The 17,288-nt window shown below is 41.3% G+C and overlaps 1 protein-coding gene across 7 annotated transcripts in view; it reads left to right on the top strand.

Annotated features, from left to right (window-relative positions):
* Window positions 1-17,288, top strand: part of TBCD (tubulin folding cofactor D) — a 203,592-nt gene that overhangs the window by 5,140 nt on the left and 181,164 nt on the right. For 6 of the 7 annotated variants that reach the window (XM_058561977.1, XM_058561973.1, XM_058561974.1 and 3 more), the window contains exons 3-6: window positions 11,490-11,587; window positions 12,661-12,762; window positions 14,200-14,346; window positions 16,338-16,393. In XM_058561977.1, coding sequence (XP_058417960.1) covers window positions 11,490-11,587; window positions 12,661-12,762; window positions 14,200-14,346; window positions 16,338-16,393 — 403 coding nt within the window. Of the gene's footprint in view, window positions 1-11,489; window positions 11,588-12,660; window positions 12,763-14,199; window positions 14,347-16,337; window positions 16,394-17,288 lie in introns of those variants that run through there. The other variant, XM_058561980.1, reaches the window with a different exon arrangement.

Genomic DNA, 17,288 nt, shown 5'->3' on the forward strand with positions numbered 1-17,288 from the left:
GTTCTTCACTTGTCCTAAGCCTTTGTTCAGAGCTCTGCCCTGGGATAAAAGCTGCTCGTCCTCCTGAGGTGAGTGTGAGTGTGGGGCTGTGGTGGTGGCAGTCCCTGCTTTGGGCTCCACTGTACTGTGACCCCCGAGCCTGGAGCCCTGCCCTGGGCTCTCCTGGGCAGCACAGGTGGGATGTTATTAGGTTAGTATGCTGTGGGTTTCTTTTTTTTTTTTTTTTTTTTTTTTTTAAGGCATTGAGCTATTTACTCTATGTTGATTTATTTATGAGTCACACTCATTATGTCATTATTAAATTATAGATGACTTTTTTTTTTTATTTTTTTTTTTTATTTTTTTTTATTTTTTCCCCCCAAAGCCCCAGCAGATAGTTGTGTGTCATAGCTGCACATCCTTCTAGTTGCTGTATGTGGGATGCAGCCTCAGCATGGCCAGAGAAGCAGCGCGTCGGTGCGAGCCCGGGATCCGAACCCGGGTCGCCAGCAGTGGAGCGCACTCACTTAACCACTAAGCCACGGGGCCAGCCCCCTGCTGTGGGTTTCTTGCCTGTGGAATCTGGAGCTACTCCCTCCTGCCTGCCCCTCTCCCAGGAGTCTTTGAACCCTCTCTCTTCTCATTCTTGCCACTGTTGAGGATTTTCCCTTTTGTGCCAATGTACTCTTATTTTACTGGGTCTCAGGAGCAGTGGGTTGAGGTGTGTATGGACACCTGTGTCCAGTTTTATACTCTTGCCAGTAGCCCAACAAACATCCTTAACACATGTCTTTGTGCAGTTTTCCTAATATTTTGTTACAGTAATTTTCTCGAAGTGGAGAAGCTAGGCCTTTGATAACTTTGAATTCAACTCTTACTTCCATCAACAGTGTGTGAGAGTGCCGTTTTCTTTATGTCCTTGCGAGACTGGATTTGGATATTTGAAATCTTTACCAACGTAAGCGTAAAGTTACCTATTAAAGGCATTACATGGTTTTATTTTGCATTTTGTTGTTTCCTTGTGAGGGTAAATTTTTTTTCATATGTTGTTAGATTTGTACAATGTTTCTTCATCTGTGAATTGTCCATTCATATCCATTCACTCTTGGTATTTTTGCCTTGTTCTGAATGCTTTTTTAAATGAATCAGCTAATTTGATCCTCACAGTAACCTCATAGTACCTATGGAAGGTCAGTTGTTATTAACCATACTTCATAGAGAAGGAAACTGCAGCACAGCTCTGAGAGTTTAAGAAACTTGGCTAGGCCACACAGCTAGTAAGTGTTCCAGCCAGGATTTAAATCCAGACAGTCCACTTAGACCCTCATACTGTTTTAAACAAATGCTTTAGAAATCCTCTAAATTCTGGATTCTAGAATTCTTTGGGATCAACCCTGTCTTCCTTTCCTCCTAGGAAAGCTTGCAGGCCTCAAGAGGGATAAATGAAGATTGGGGGTATGTGGGAGAGGGCCAGCCCCAGGGAAAGTGGTTCTGATGTCTGAGAAGCCAGCCTCTGCCTAGCTGTGCTGGAGGAGAGCAATGGGGCAGTGGGCTCAGGGCAGGACGTCTTGGGTTCATGTCTTGGGTTCACGGCATTTCTCACTGAGAAAGCAGGTGTGGTCATTGCTCAAGAGGTAAAAGATGGTATGTTACCCTCTTCTCTATGGGTAACAACTTTGGACCTGTGGCACTGCCTTTATTCTTTCCAGAAACCTTTCACCATAGTGCATCACAGAACATTAGCACTTAGTGTGAGTTGTTTAGTGATCTGAATGATTTTTGAGAGTTCGTCGTCAAATGAACTGGAACAAGAAAATGGCAACCATAGTCATGGCCGCTGGTCCTTTGTCATATGTTGCACATTTCGTGCCTTTTGCTTTTTTTTTTTTTTTTTGTGAGGAAGATCAGCCCTGAGCTAACATCCATGCTAATCCTCCTCTTTTTGCTGAGGAAGACCGGCTCTGAGCTAACATCTATTGCCAATCCTCCTCCTTCCCCCCCCCCCAAAGCCCCAGTAGATAGTTGTATGTCATAGTTGCACATCCTTCTAGATGCTGTGTATGGGACGCCGCCCCAGCATGGCCAGACAAGCGGTGGGTTGGTGCATGCCCAGGATCCGAACCCGGGCCGCCAGTAGCGGAGTGTGCGCACTTAACCGCTAAGCCACGGGGCCGGTCCCTCATGCCTTTTGCTTTTGCCTTTTAATATTATGTGGTGTATTTTGTGTATTGAATTTTAAAAATATTTATGTTGTCACAGCTATCACTTTCTTCTTGTGTTTGGCCTTTGGTGGTATGCTTTAGAAAGTTTATTTTTCCTAATTGGATATGTAAGCCTCATTTGTTGAATAATTCAGCTGCCCACCCCACCCACCCCCCGTTTGAAATGCCATTTTTGATCTGAATTAAATACTCACATAGGGCTGGCCCTGTGGCATAGTGGTTACGTTTGTGTTATGAGAGGTTTGGGGATTCGATCGGAGACGTAAAAGAAACTTTTCACTTCAAACAAATGGACTGAAGGTATGTTTTATTATATAGAGGATAGTAAAGGCGATAGTCTGCAAACAGATCCGAATAGGTCAAATAATAAGGGAAAAAACACCAGCTCGACTGGAAAGGGAAAACATCCACATCGGCTGAGATAGTAGCAGATCCGAATAGGTCATATAATAAGAGGGAAAAACATCAGGTCGATCGGAAAGGGAAACACCAGATCGACTGAAGGGAAATGACACAAATCAACCGGAAAGAGAAACACCAGGTTGACCGAAAAGAGAACACATTAAATCAGTTACTTCACAATAAATCAATTACTCACAACATCCGCGCCCCACTGCCGGGAGAGTCCTGTCAATCTACACGGCTGGGCAAGGTTCACACACCCTGGGCAAGGCGTCCCTTCCACAGGTGGAACTCTCACCAGGTCTCAGTCTCCAGCAGTTTATATAAGCAGTTACAGAGTTTACAGAGCAAGCATCTAGTCTTCCCGTGCACAAATAGTTATCAGTGGCGTACGTGCACTGAGCCCCTTGGCTAACGTCCCAGCCCAGTAGTTGTGTACATGCATTGTTCTCTTTGGTTATCGTCCTAGCCCGGCACAGATGGCCAGTCCATTCCGTGCTATGACGCTCCAGGAGCCTTGAAATGTTACAACTTGCAACTCTCTCCGTGGGAGAAGGGCCAGTTCCCACCACGCAGAAAGCAGCTTTTATATTTCTTTTTGTGCCGGTGGCTGTAGGTCAATGGAGCGGCCAAACATGGCTGTACTCGTGTCAAGACATATTTGGCCGTGGCCATCTCTATTAACCATAAGACACCATATGCACAGATAATGAACTTTATACACAAGTATATAAGGCATATCCAAGAATCCAAAATCCAATGACTATAATAATTATAAAACTATCTCACGATAAAGGACCCAAACCCAAAGGTAACCAATCAAATAACCCCTTAGAATATGAAATGTTATTAACTTGATCTTATAAATCATGTACAGCATCAAAGATAACATTAGATACGGTAACACTTAGGCCTAACAAACTAGCTTGTAAAAGTCCAGACCAGCCCCTATCACGGAGGGTAGCAGAAGGCAGGGTAATAGAGAAATTATCTTATATTGTGAAGTTGCTTGTTGTTTCTGAGACCAAATTTCTCGGCCCTTTATAGTCCAGGTTATAGGTCCCACTGGTGTAGAACAGTTGGTCTAACAGTGCAGGGGGCAAAGGTTGTCCTACAGAGGTATTAGTTGGTGTGTAGGTCTGCAGCAAACATGGAGTTGCAGCACAGCATAGTGAACACAACGGGAATATCTGTATGAAGTTTGTTTTCCCAAGTGTCCACTCTTTTCGTGGACCCATTGTGCTAAGCCTGGGTTGTGTGTTGTATGACTTTGCACCAGCTGATCAGCATAAGAGTTATACTTTTGTTTTGTAGAAATTAAAGAACTGTGAGCATCAACATGAAATACAGTAACAATTGTATTTTGGCATCATAATCATATGTCTTTTTGTAATTTTTAAGTTAAAAAAAACTTTAATTTTGGCAGAAGTTTATCAAAAATATCAAAAGATTTTAAAACACTTGGTCAAATAGGAAATAATGCCTAGTTATTTATTTAATTAAGTTGATAACAAAAATAGTGAAAGGCAAACAGAGAGTTAAAACAGTCAAAAAACAAAAAGAAAAACCTTAATAGAGAGACTTTAGTCTTTTTGAACATAGGAAATTACTTTAACAAAACATAGGTGTTTTGCCTTTTATATAGACTTATTCAAAAGAATATCTTTTAATCTTTATATAAAGAGCAGACTAAAAGTTTAAGAAAATTACCTTTATAAGAAAGAAAGTCAAATTTTAATTTTTTATCCACTTTAGCCAACTTGATCATGTGTAAAACTCCTCAGGGCTTTACTTTTATAAACCTTTTGTCATTTATTTTTTATATTTAGAATTTGTCCCATGTCTTTTTTTTTTTTTTTAGTACTTTAGGACAAATTTATCTTTTTTAATAAAATAAATAAAAATATTTTTACTTTTTATATCTTTTTTATGGGAAACATATATTTTGTTTTTTGTATACAGGCTTTTTAGAAATGTGTATTTTTTCACAGAAAATTTCTCAACATGCACGGAACATGTTTATTAATAAACGCAAGCATCTTTTAGTTTCTCTGAGATAAGAAACCAAAGGCAGACAAATCTATGCTTAGTAACCAATTTTTAATGTTCTATATTATGTGGAAATGACCCAGAGACTCAATAAATTTTTATCAACTTAATTTAGCAAAACTCTAAAGCTTTAAGTTACCAAAAAGATTTTGGAAGCTGTTTTTGAAATAACTTTGTCTTTTAGAAGTCTCTGTGTATTCATTAAAGATTGTATTTCATCGTGAGAGGTTTCGAATCCTCTCTTTTAAGGTGACCCTTAAGGTGAACTCATCTGAAACAGATTCTCCAGAATAGCCATCCCAATTTCAAATTACTTCAAAAGTTTATTTTTATTTGCTTAATTTTAGATCAGGAATTCCGGGGGAGTTGAAGCGGGGAAGCTCAGGAAGAGAGGGGAGGGGAGCAGCAGATTTAGCTTCGGCTGCCGGCATGTTTAATTATTTAATTATTTTTTCTTACAGAGGCAATACAGTATTTCTGATTTTATTTAAAAACCTCAAAGGATTAAAATAGGCTTCCCACTAGTTGTTTAACCTTTTAGTTGGCTTTTTCCAATTGCATAAGTAAATACATCAGTTTTGGTAAATTGAAATTGCCTCATTTTGGCCACTTTTTTTTTCTGGAGTCTATGAATATTGTGGTCATGTGGTGTTACAAGAAAAAAACTATCTTTTTCTTGGACATGGGCTCCTAGCTGAATATAGCCCATTTAGCCAAGAGGTGGCCCAGAGGGCTCTCCTTGGGGACAGATGGAACTTCCCCCCTTCAAAATTACAAACATACAGAACAGACAGTCAAATGGGATCCCAAACAGAACAGATAGATGTATCTAACAGATTTTGGGTAAAAGTCCTACAATTATTCCCACTCCAGTAGGGATAGCCCTGCCTCTTAAAGAGACAGGACTCCAGATGGAGGGGAAGGGAGTTTTCGGTGTAAGCAAAAACAAACAAACAAATAATTCTAGAGCCTGTTTCCCTGTCATAAGAAAAATATGCCCAGGGTCAGCGGTGCCAGGTCAGGTGGAAAGCACTGGGAGCAGTCCCTAGGGCAAATCACCTAGGCAGCTGCTGGACTGTTTTTCAGGACATCCCACCCAGCTCAGGGCCACCGAGCCACGGACAAAGAGCCTCCCGGCTGGCTCGGCAAATTATTATTGGATACATATTTAGGCTCTCTATTTGTCACTTAAGAGGGGCCAACTAAAACTAGAATGCCAGGCTCACGGCAAGGAAAGAGTTTTTATTTTGGGTGACATCAGCCGGGACTGTAAATCTGAAACTTCTTTTTCCAAGAGTACCTTTTCCCTTGTATTTTATCCCTATCTTCCATAGCCCGACGATAAGTAGTCAATAAACATCAACCTCGCTGTGCCAGAAAAGAAACATCATCTCTTTTTTTTTTTACTGTCTGCAAAGTTTTGGTCACATTCAATGATTTTTATCTCGCAGACGAACATCTCAAGATTCACATAATCCTGACCTATAAGTCCACTCCCCAGCCAGAGTGCAAAAGGGAGGGTCCTCTCATCCAGACAATTTGGTACACTCTGCTTGGGCAGCCCAGGTTTGCAGGTTCGGTTCCCAGATGGAGACCTACACCACTCGTCAGCCATGCTGTGGCAGTGACCCACATACAAAATAGAGGAAGATTGGCACAGATGTTAGCTCAGGGTGAATCTTCTTCAGCCAAAAAAAAAAAATTTCTCACATATATTGGCCTTTGTTTCCAGGCTTTCCATTCTTTTATCCTTGTCATTTTGGTTTATATTAGTTGCTTTGTAATATAGTTTGTTTGAATCTGATCTTCTTATTGTCCTGACTATTACCTTGGCCTTTCATTAATGCAGATGAACTTTAGAATTATTTTAACACCCCAGAAAATCACTTTGGAATTCTGTTAAATCCAAAAATTCATGTAGGGAGATTCGATGTCTTTACAAGGTTGAATTTTGTAAAGACCTATCTAAGAAGGTGGTATTATGTCTCTAATTATTGAAATCTTCTGTGTCCCTTAGTAAAGTTTGCTAATTTTCTTTCTTTTTTTTGTGAGGAAGATCAGCCCTGAGCTAACATTCATGCCCATCCTCCTCTTTTTGCTGAGGAAGACTGGCCCTGAGCTAACATCCATGCCCATCTTCCTCCACTTTATGTGGGACGCCGCCACAGCATGGCCTGACAAGCGGTGCGTTGGTGCGCGCCCGGGATCCGAACCCGGGCCACCAGCAGCAGAGCACGCGCACTTAACCGCTACGCACTTAACCGCTACACCACGGGCCGGCTGGTAGTTTGCTAATTTTCTTTAGGTGATTCCTGGAAACATTTTTTTAGGTTTATTTGTAAGTATGTTTTATCTTTTATTGCTCTTGTGAAATTATCTTTGTTTTGTTTTCTAACTGATTTTTGCTGGCAGATGGCAAAGATATATTTTATATACTTATTTTGTAAATGGCAACACTGTAATGGAATATGTATGTGTATACACACTGTTTTTTTTTGCTGAGGAAGATTTGCCCTGAGCTAACATCTGTGCCAATTTTCCTCTATTTTGTATGTGGGTCACCACTCCAGCATGGCTGATAAGTGGTGTAGGTCCGTGCCTGGGATCTGAACCCGTGAACCCTGGGCCGCCAAAGCCAAGTGCACCGAACTTAACTGCTATGCCACGGGGCTGGGCCCCATACATATTTTTTAAAATAACAACTTTATTGAGGTACGATTTACATACCATAGAGTTCACCCTTTTAAGTATATGCTTCATTGTTTTTTAGTATATCACAGAGTTGTGCAGCCATCATCACTAATTCCTGAACATTTTCGTCACCCCAAAAAGAAACTGATATTCCTCAGCAGTCCCTCCCCATTGCCTCTCCCTTTGGTCTCTGGCAGCCACTAATCTGTTGTCTCTCTTTGTAGCTTTGTGTATTCTGAGCATTTCATATAATGAAACCAGACATTATAGGTCTCTTGTGCCTGGTTTCTTTAACTTAGCGTAATATTTTCAAGGTTCATTGTGTAATGAAGTACTTCACTAGTTTTTCATTTGTTTCTTTTGGGTTTTCTAAGCAAGTAAATAAATAGTTATTAGTTTGTAAATAGTGCTAGCTTGATCTCTTTGTCCATGGTTATATGTTTTCATTCTTCCTTTAAAAATTTTTAAAGTTAACTTTATTGAGGCATAATTTACGTATAATATTATAAAGTGCACCCATTTTAAGTATACAGTTTGATTTTTGATACATGTGTGCACCTCCACCACTGTCAAGGTGTAGAATATTTCCATCACCCCAAGAAGTTACTTTATGTCGTTTTGCAGTCAGTCCCCCTCACCCTGGCCCTGGGCAACCACTGATCTACTGTATTTTACTTTCTGGCTTCTTTTGTTAAAATAATCTTTCTGGGACTCGTCCATGTTGTTACATGTATCAGTAGTTCCTTTTCTGTTGAACCACAATTTGTTGATCCTTTCCCCAGTTGATGGACATGTGGATTGTCTTCAGTTTTGAGCTGTTACAATGCGGCTGTGAACATTCACAGATTGTTCTTTGGGTGCATGTATGTTTTCATTTCTGTTGGGTAAATATGTAAGAGTGGAATTGCTGGGTTGTATAGTATGTGTATGTCTTATGATAAACTGCCATACTGTTTCCATAAAGTTTGTACCATTTTACACTTCCACCAACAATCTCTGAGAATTTCAGTTGCCCTACATCCTCATCAGGACTTAGTATTGTCAGTCTTTCTGATTTTAGCATTTTAGTAGGTGCATAGTGGTATCTCATTCTAGTTTTACTCTGCATTTCCTAGAGGCAGATTGCAATCTTTTACATTTATTAAGACTTATGGCCCAGCGTATGGTCTGTTTTGTTGAAAGTTCCACGTGTACTTGAGAAGAATGTCTATTTTGCTGTTGTTGGTTGGAGTGCTCTATAAATGTTATTTAAATAAGGTGGTTAATATTATTTAGGGCTTTTGTATATCCTTACTGACTTTCTTTTCGGTTATTCTATCAGTCCCTGCGAGAGGAGTATTGAAATCTTCAACTGTAATTATAGATTTGTTTTTCTCCTTTCAGTTCTCAGTTTTTGCTTTGTTTATTTTGAAACTCTGTAATTTGGTGTATACACTTACAGAACCGTTAAGTCTTCGTAATGAATTGAAGTGTACTTTTTCTCTCTGTGATCCTTGCTGTGAAGTCGCCTTTGTCTGACACTGATCTGGTTGCTCCAGCTTTCTTATGATTAGTGATTTCTTGATATGTCTTTTTCTTTTGTTTTACTTTTAACCTAGCTGTGTTTTTATTTTTAAGGTGCATTTCATGTAGGTAGAATATAGTTGGGTCTTCCGTTTTTTAAATCCCATCTATCCTTGCCTTTTAATTGTTTAGATCATTTAATGTCGCTGTCAATATAGAGTTAAATCACCTTTCTTGCTATTTGCTTTCTATTTGTCCCATCTGTTTTTTTTTTTTCATTTTACTCTTTGCCTGCCTCCTTTTGTATTAATTTAGCATTTTTTGGTATTCAGCTTTGTTTCCACTGTTGGCTGAGTAGCTATTCCTTTGTTTTATTTTTTTAGTGATTGCTCTAGGATTTACAATATATATCCTCACTTTATCACAATCTGCCTTCAAATGACATTGCATTGTTTTGTGTATAGTGTAAGAACCTCACAACCAAATTCTCTTGTTTCCTCGTCCTGTTCTTTGTCATATACCTTACTTCTATGTATGTTATAAACTTTACAGTATAGTGTGACAATTTTTACTTTAAACACTCAATTTTCTTTCAAAGAAATTAAAAATGAGAAAAAAGTCTTTAATATTTATTCATGTATATACCATTTCTACTTTTATTCTTTGCTTTCTATAGATAGTAGTTTCTATCTGTTATCATTTATTTTCTGCTTGAAGAATTTACTTTAACATTTCTGCTAGTATAGATTTACTGGTGATGAATTCTTTCTGCTTTTGTATGGTAGTTTGTTTCACTTTTATTTTTAAAGATGTATTACTAGTTATAGAGTTCTAGGTTGACAGTTTTTTCTGTCAGCATTTTGAAAGATGTGGTTCCTACTGCCTTTTGGCTTGTGTTGGTTCTGACAAGGAGTCTGTCTTCATTCTTTTCTTTGTTCCTCTATGTAATGTGTGCTTTTTTCTCTGGGTGCTTTTAGAATTTTCTTTTTATTGCTAGTTTTCACCAATTTGATTATGACATGCCATATTGTAGTTTTGTTTTTGATTATGACATGCCATATTGTAGTTTTCTTTCTGTTTATCTGGCTTGGAGTTTGTTGAATATTTTCGATTAATGGGTTTATAATTTTCATCAAATCTGGAAAATTTTTGGCTATTTCTTCAGATATTTTCTCTGTCCTTGCCTCCCTCCTCTCCTCCTGGGACTCCAGTTACACATATGCTGATACACTTGATACTGTTGCACATGTCGCTGAGGCTGTTTAGTTGTTTTAGTCTCCATTTTTCCTCTTAGTGTGTAAGTTTTTATTACTGTGTCTTCAAGTTCTATGCTCTTTTCTTCTGTAGTCCAATCTGTTGTTAATCCCATTTAGTTAATTTTTCTTTTCAGATCTTATTTTTTCCAGCTCTTGAAGTTCTGTTTGTTTTTTTAATATCTTTTATTTCTTGCCTCATATTGTTCATGTTTTCTTTTACATCCTTGAGCATATTTCTTGTGTTTATAGTACCTGTTTTAAAGTTGATATCTACTAATTCTACTATCTTTGTCATTTCTGGGTTCTTTCTGTTGATTGATTTTCCTCCTGTTAGGGGTCACAGCAATTTTAGACAGTCACATGTCTAGTAATTTTTGACTGAGTGGTGGGCATTGTGATTATGTTGTTAGGTGTTTTAAGTTTTTTGTCTTTAAAGAGTGTTGAAGTTTGGCAGGCAGTTTAGTTAATTGCAGATCATGTATATCCTTTTAATCCTTTTTAAGCTTTGTTAGGGCAGGTCTAGTTTTTTCTCTAATTTAGCCTTACTACTGTGGAAAGACTTTTCTGAAATGTCTGCTGGTTGCTCTGGGTGCCCATCAAGGACTCTGCACTCAGGCTTGATAGAATTGGAATGTCAGCCCTGTGTGAGCTATGGGAATTCTGTGCCTTAGTGCTTCCTGGCAGTTGTTCTTACCTGGCCTTGTGGACTTACCCCATGCATGTGAAGATTCAGCCAAAGACTCGAGGGGCCCTCTGCAGACTGCTGGAGTTCATTGTCTGTTTAGCTTCCTCTTTGGTACGCTGCCCTGCAAATTTCAGCTGACTCAGCCTTCTTGAGCCCCCCTCCCTGCACTGAGTTCTAAGAACTACCTCCTACCACGTGGGCAGCTATAGATCACAGTGGGTTTGTTACCATGCGCTGCCTGTTGTTCCAGTGTCTGTATATATATTGGTCCAATTGTCTTGTTCATAGTGGTAGGGCAATTCTGTATCAGTTATTCCTTTATAACTAGAAGTGGAAATCCTTTTTTTTCTGTCTTATTACATTGATTAGAACCAGATGGTTGCTAAATCGTAGTTGTGGCAGGTATCTTCTGTAAATCATGGTATTAGATATTGATTTGAGATAGAATTATTTTTTTTAAATAAGAATATTTTCCCTGCATTTTAAAAGCAGGAATGAATGTTCTGTTAACTCTAATGCACTTTTAGAAACTGAAGATGAAAATGTTTTTTCTTTTGCTCTATTGATACTTGGATTATATAGGTTTACTAATATTGAACCATTCTTAGATTTCTGAATAAACACTTTTTTTTTTGGCGTTTGTTTTAATATCATATTGACGTTTAGTTTTATAGCAAATGTTTTGTATATGTTTTTCCTTAGAATGGATGATGGACTTGTTGTTGGATATAGTGCAAGATAAGACATCTCCAGGTGACCTTGTACATCTGGCTTTTAAATTTCTTTACATCATCACCAAGGTAACATTTATATAACACTTTATAGTTGACATAATACTTTCTTAATATACTTGATCCGGAAGTTACTTTCCAAAATATTATTTCTTAGGTAAATGGTTCTCTACATCATAAGTTGTGGGTTTCATTCTTTCTTTTTTTTACCATATGTTGGGGATCAGATGTTAGTGATCCAGGGGGCCCTTTGGCTGAAACAGTGTCTGAGATGTTTAGCGTCTTGCATTTGAATAGATCAAGCACCATCTACTTGGAAAGGAGGAGCCAGTGAGCGAGTGGGAGCTATAGATAGGACTAATTCAGGAAAGTTTCTTACAGGAAAAAGCAAACAAGCTGGTGGAAGTGGAAGCACGTTTCTAACTTGAATGTACAGTTTCTTGGGGATCTTGTTTTGTAATGCAGGCTCCGAGAGAATAGGTCTGGGGGGATCCTGATACTCTGCATTCTCACAAGCTCCCACGTGATTCATGTGCTGGCCTTCAGACTTACTGTTTGCAGTTTTGACCATGGGAGTGACTCTGCCATCTCAGGGTGGTGTTTGTGGTTCTGTGGGGCTTCACATTGTAGTGGTGCCTGCTGTATGGTGAAGAGGGGCCCTTGGCTGGTGAGAGAGCACCTTGGGTGGGCTGTCATGCACACTTCTCTGCAGCTCGGTTGGTGGAGTATGGGGTCCCTCCTGAAGGTGTTAGTGCCACTGCATTTTATGGAAGGCTTAATGAATTTGGGGACCTTTGAGGTTCTTGAGGCCTTACTCCTCATAAATGTCAGAGGGCAGTCATATAAACAAGGTATAAGCCAAGTTTTTTAGTTCATATAACATATCTATATTTCTGATGAACCACATGCAAGATTCATTAATCAGATTGGGACAGAGCATGTTTGTGAAATGATGTAAGAAGCAGAGATAGCTTTCTTGTTGTATAGTCTTACTGAGTTGTATGGCTGTAACCTGATATAATTCTCTTTGATCATTGGGTGGCATAGGTGGTGATTTTTGATGATAGAGGAAAGAGAAAAATCTTGTTACTTTCTGTATTTTCTAATTATGTAATGATTTAGTAACTTTTTTTATTTGATAGGTTCGAGGATATAAAGCGTTTCTTCGTTTATTTCCTCACGAAGTAGCTGATGTGCAGCCTGTTTTAGATATGTTTACACATCAGAATCCCAAAGACCATGAAGTGAGTCTTCCTTTCTCCTCCTCCTCATCTCCCCCCTCTTCTTTCTTCCCTGTTTGTTCCCGTCCTGCAATGGAAACTTCATCGGCTGTTTCCTTCAGTTTTATCTTATGCTGTTTGTGTCCCTCCCTCTCTTTTCTTTTATTCTTTTGGCTTTCCCTTTTTACATGTTATTTTAAATTATTTTGTTTTAAAATATGCTCTTTGTATTTTCTATTTATAAAGAAAATATATGCCTAAATACAGTGTGGCAATAACTATATCGCTGTCCAAATTTTTTTTAACTTGAAATATAACTATATTGGGGGTCCCCAAGACCACCCCAGGTTCCATGATTGCCTAGGACCACTCTCAGGACTTGGCGTGTAGTCATTCTCATGGCTATGATGTATTATAGCAAAACCAGCAAAGGGAAAAGGCACGTGGGGTGAGGTCTGGAGGAAACCAGAAGCAAGCTTCTGGAGTCTTCTCCCAGCTGGGTCACACAGGGCACTTGTAATTCCCCTAGCACCTACTTGTGACAACGTGTGTGAAGTGTTGTCTACAGGGAAGGGTCACAGAGACCATTGCCCAGTGTTTTTATGGGGAGCTGGTCATGAGTGTACTTTCTGCTGAGCACATACCAAAACTCCAGACTCGCAGAAGGAAAGCAGGTTTCAGCATAAACCATGTGGTCTGTACAAACAGTCTGGGCACAGAGAGTCACCCTCATTTAGGGAACTGTGGGAGCCCTCCCGAAATCTGTGTTCCCAGATGCCTGCTGATATGGCCAGTCTTATAAGCAGGCCTTTCTAAGGAGAGCAGTCAGGCCTACCGTGGGGCACTCTTCTGCACAGTGTGCATTCAGAGGAGTACACAGTTTATAACTGCACCACAGTGTGAATTGTCTTGGTGGGAATGTGCCCGATTTTAGCTGAAGACATGGGTGAGCATTTCTATTGCTCTCCTCCTCTACTCCTCATGCCCTTGCTCTCCTCCTCTACTCATGGGTGATTCCAGGGCCAAAGGGGAATCTTGTTTTATTGACTGCTGAAGATAAGGGCACTCTTCTTTGACTGCAAGTTGAGAATTTTTTTCTTTATTCCTAAGCCTTCTGTTTTTATCTTTTTACCTGTTTTCCACTTTCTTAAAAGGCCGATTGCACGCTGAAGGGTGCCAGTGAAGAGAAACTGTTATACTGGTGTATTATGATTTTTCATCACTTTGGTGTTTCTTTTGTCTGCTGAGGTAGCTAAGTCCGTATGACTGAGGGGGTATGTGGGTACGGGAGAGACACGGGAGGAGCTAACGATGGTCTGCACCCCAGCCTCTGAGGTCGGCAGCATTTGAAGGTCCTGTGAAGGCATTGAGTGGGCAGGAAGGGCAGCAGGACTGAGTGGGGCGTGTGAGTCACCTCTGTTCTTTACATAGGAATCATTTTACTTTGATTTAACTTCTTAGACTTGGGAGACTCGCTACATGCTTTTATTGTGGCTCTCCATGACCTGCCTGATCCCTTTCGATTTTTCACGCCTTGATGGGAACCTCCTGACTCAACGTGGGCAAGTTCGAATGTCCATAATGGACCGAATTCTCCAGATTGCAGAGGTAATGTGATCATGCAAATATTTAGCCGCTAATTACTGTTCTCTTTCGTTCTCACGCTGTCTTGATTTTAGAGTTTAATCAGGTACACTTTTGACATTTCCATATTTCTTCAACTGCTGCTACTGTTTTTCAGTGAGGTACAATTCCGTTTCATAACTTACTTTGAAATTGTGATAATTCACACGGGTCAGGATGAATTACTTTATCAGATTTCATTTGTAGATAATGCCAATACTCTGTTAAGCCTGTTAATGACATATAAGAGGTTTCAGGGGGCAATGATAAGAGAAAATAAAGGTCCGTTTTAAATTTAATTTTAACATATAAGTAATGCATGATCATTATAGGAAAACTAGAAATAAAGAGAAGCAGGAAGATATTAAATTGAAATCTCTCAAATTTTAGTGCCAAGGGGTGACCCTTGTGTATTTCTTCAGACTTTTCCTGATGTAAATGGTACACACATAGACATAGGTTATGCTGTGTAAAAGGTTACCCCAAACTTGAGTGGTTTAACACACATTTATCATCTCACAGTTTTTGTGGGTCACGAATCTGTGTATGGCTTTGTTGGTCCCTCTGCATCAAGGTCTCCTGAGGCTGAGGCCAAAGTTCACCTGGGGCAGGGTCCACTGCCATGCTCTCATGGTGATTGACAGAAGTCAGCCCTCGAGGGTGTTGGACCGATGGCCTCGGTCCTCTGCTGGCTGTTCCTGGCCTCATGGCCCTCCAACGTGGCAGCTTCTTCTGTCCAAGCCAGCAAGGGGCAGGGTCTTCGAGCCGGACAGAGGTCACAGTAACGTGTTACCTAATCAGGAAGGGGTATCCCACCCCTTGCCAAATTATGTTGGTTAGAAGCAAGTCACTGTGTCCAACCCACGTAGAAGGGAAGACACAGGGCCATCTTAGGGTCGGCCTGCCAGGCCTACCTATACTAAGCAGTCACCGAGTGCCTGCTCTCTGCCAGACACCGCACTTTTCCTATATGAACTCATTTAACCTCCTTAGTGAGGCAGTTGACTGTTTCTGTCCTCGTTTTACTGAGGAGGCAGCAGGCGTAGACATCAGTGACTTAGCTGGGTCCCCTTGTTGTAAGTGGTGGATCCAGGTTTGCAGGCAGGCAGTCCGTCCGACTCCTGAGGCCACGCTCGTCGTGGCTCCACGGTGCCCACTTTTTGTCCTGTGGCCTGTTTTTCCCCTTAGTAGTATATTCTAAATGTCTTACGTCAGCGAGTAGATGTCTCCCTCGTAGCCTTTAGGGGATAAGGTGCTCCACTGTATTCTGATTTATAACATATCCTCTTATAGGTGGACGTTTTGTTTGTTTCTGGTTGTGTTCTGTTAAAAACAGTGTGATGATGGCCTGCCTGTTGCATACCCTTTGTGCTTGTCTTCTATCTGGGGTGACCAGATAGGGCAGTACATGTCTGCAGGTATGGCACTCTGTATGGGATTGTCCTCCAGAAAGCCCGCCCCAGGAAAAGATCTTGTAAGTGTATTGTTTGGAAAAAAGTTGGTTGAGGTGAGAATTGGAAACCTCTTAAGGTGGGCCTCCCAAGAACAGCTGGTCGCTTGTACCCAACCTAGGTCCTCTTCCGTCTGAGTGGGGCCTCCTGATTGTTCTGGACACTAAAATGCTGATGGCTCCCAAGTGTGTCCCACAGACACACCGTGGTTCTTTGTTGCAGTTGGGTAACACAGACGGGTTTCATTTTTCTGCTGTTTTTGCAGATGTGTGTTTCAGGGGTGTGATCCTGGGCTGTACATGGGTTAGGCTGTTACCCGAGGGTGTGCACAGTGGTTGGTGGCCCCAGCTGTCAGCTCAAGTCTAGGGGTAGTTTGTGCAGCTTTGGAATTTGGCCTCTGCCAGTAAGCTTCTTCCTGACCCTGGGCTCTCGGGGAGCAGCTGAGTGTGGGGCTAGCCAGCGGAGTGGGTCCCTGAGCTCTACGTCATGGGCGTAACAGTGCCTGTCCTTTGTCCTTTCTTCCAGTCCTACTTGGTGGTCAGCGACAAGGCCCGGGACGCAGCTGCTGTGCTCGTGTCCAAGTAAGTGCCCAGTCAGCCCCCTGCGGCGTGTTGGTCGATGTGTGACTGGTGTGTTCTGAGAGGGTTTGTCTTATGTGCCTTCTGTGTCACCTGTATGTCTGTGTTGTCCTTAGAGGAGGACACTTGGCTGACGGGCCTGGGAAAGTCTTGCTTCTCCCCAGAACTCTTTCGCTTTCTTTGAGGGAGCACCAGCACTGTTTGGGTGCAGGAGACCTCTGAACCTGACGTGTCCACCAGCAGTGCTGGGTTAGGGGCTCATGGGTCACCAGATGCTGGGTCAGGGGCTCATGGGTCTCCAGACCCTGGCTCAGGGGCTCACAGGTCACCTGACGCTGGGTCAGGGGCTCATGGGTCCCCGGCTGCTGGGTCGGGGGCTCACGGGTCACCCGACGCTGGGTCAGGGGCTCACGGGTCACCTGATGGACCTGTCAACGAGAGTGCAGAGTTAGAACAGATATAGCAGTTATTCCTGAGCATGACCTCACCTGTGGGGTGGTGGTAGTGAGACAAGCCTTTGAAAGTCACGTAGAGAGCGGTGGTTTGTGGAGGACACAAGCTGTGATTGGGTCATTGTGGTTTGGGATAAAAGTCTCTAAACATTCTATGTTAACTGGAAACCAGGCTGTGCCTCAAACAGGTGAAGGTGGTTTTATCTGATGAGCTGGGTCAGATGACCCAAGGAGTGGGCCGGAGTCTCCGAAGTGCCAGAAACACATTTCAGAGCTGAGTAAACTGTTTCATGAAATGTGAATATGGAAGAAAGCAGTTTTTGTAAATTAATCTTTTCTTTCACATGTGATTTAAAATATGTGTATAGAGGGACCAGCCCGGTGGCGTAGTGGTTGTTTGTGCGCTCTACTTTGACGTCCCGGGGTTCTCAGGTTTGGATCCCAGG

The sequence above is a fragment of the Diceros bicornis genome, chromosome 18, assembly GCF_020826845.1.
Source record: "Diceros bicornis minor isolate mBicDic1 chromosome 18, mDicBic1.mat.cur, whole genome shotgun sequence".
Taxonomy (NCBI): Eukaryota; Metazoa; Chordata; class Mammalia; order Perissodactyla; family Rhinocerotidae; genus Diceros; species Diceros bicornis.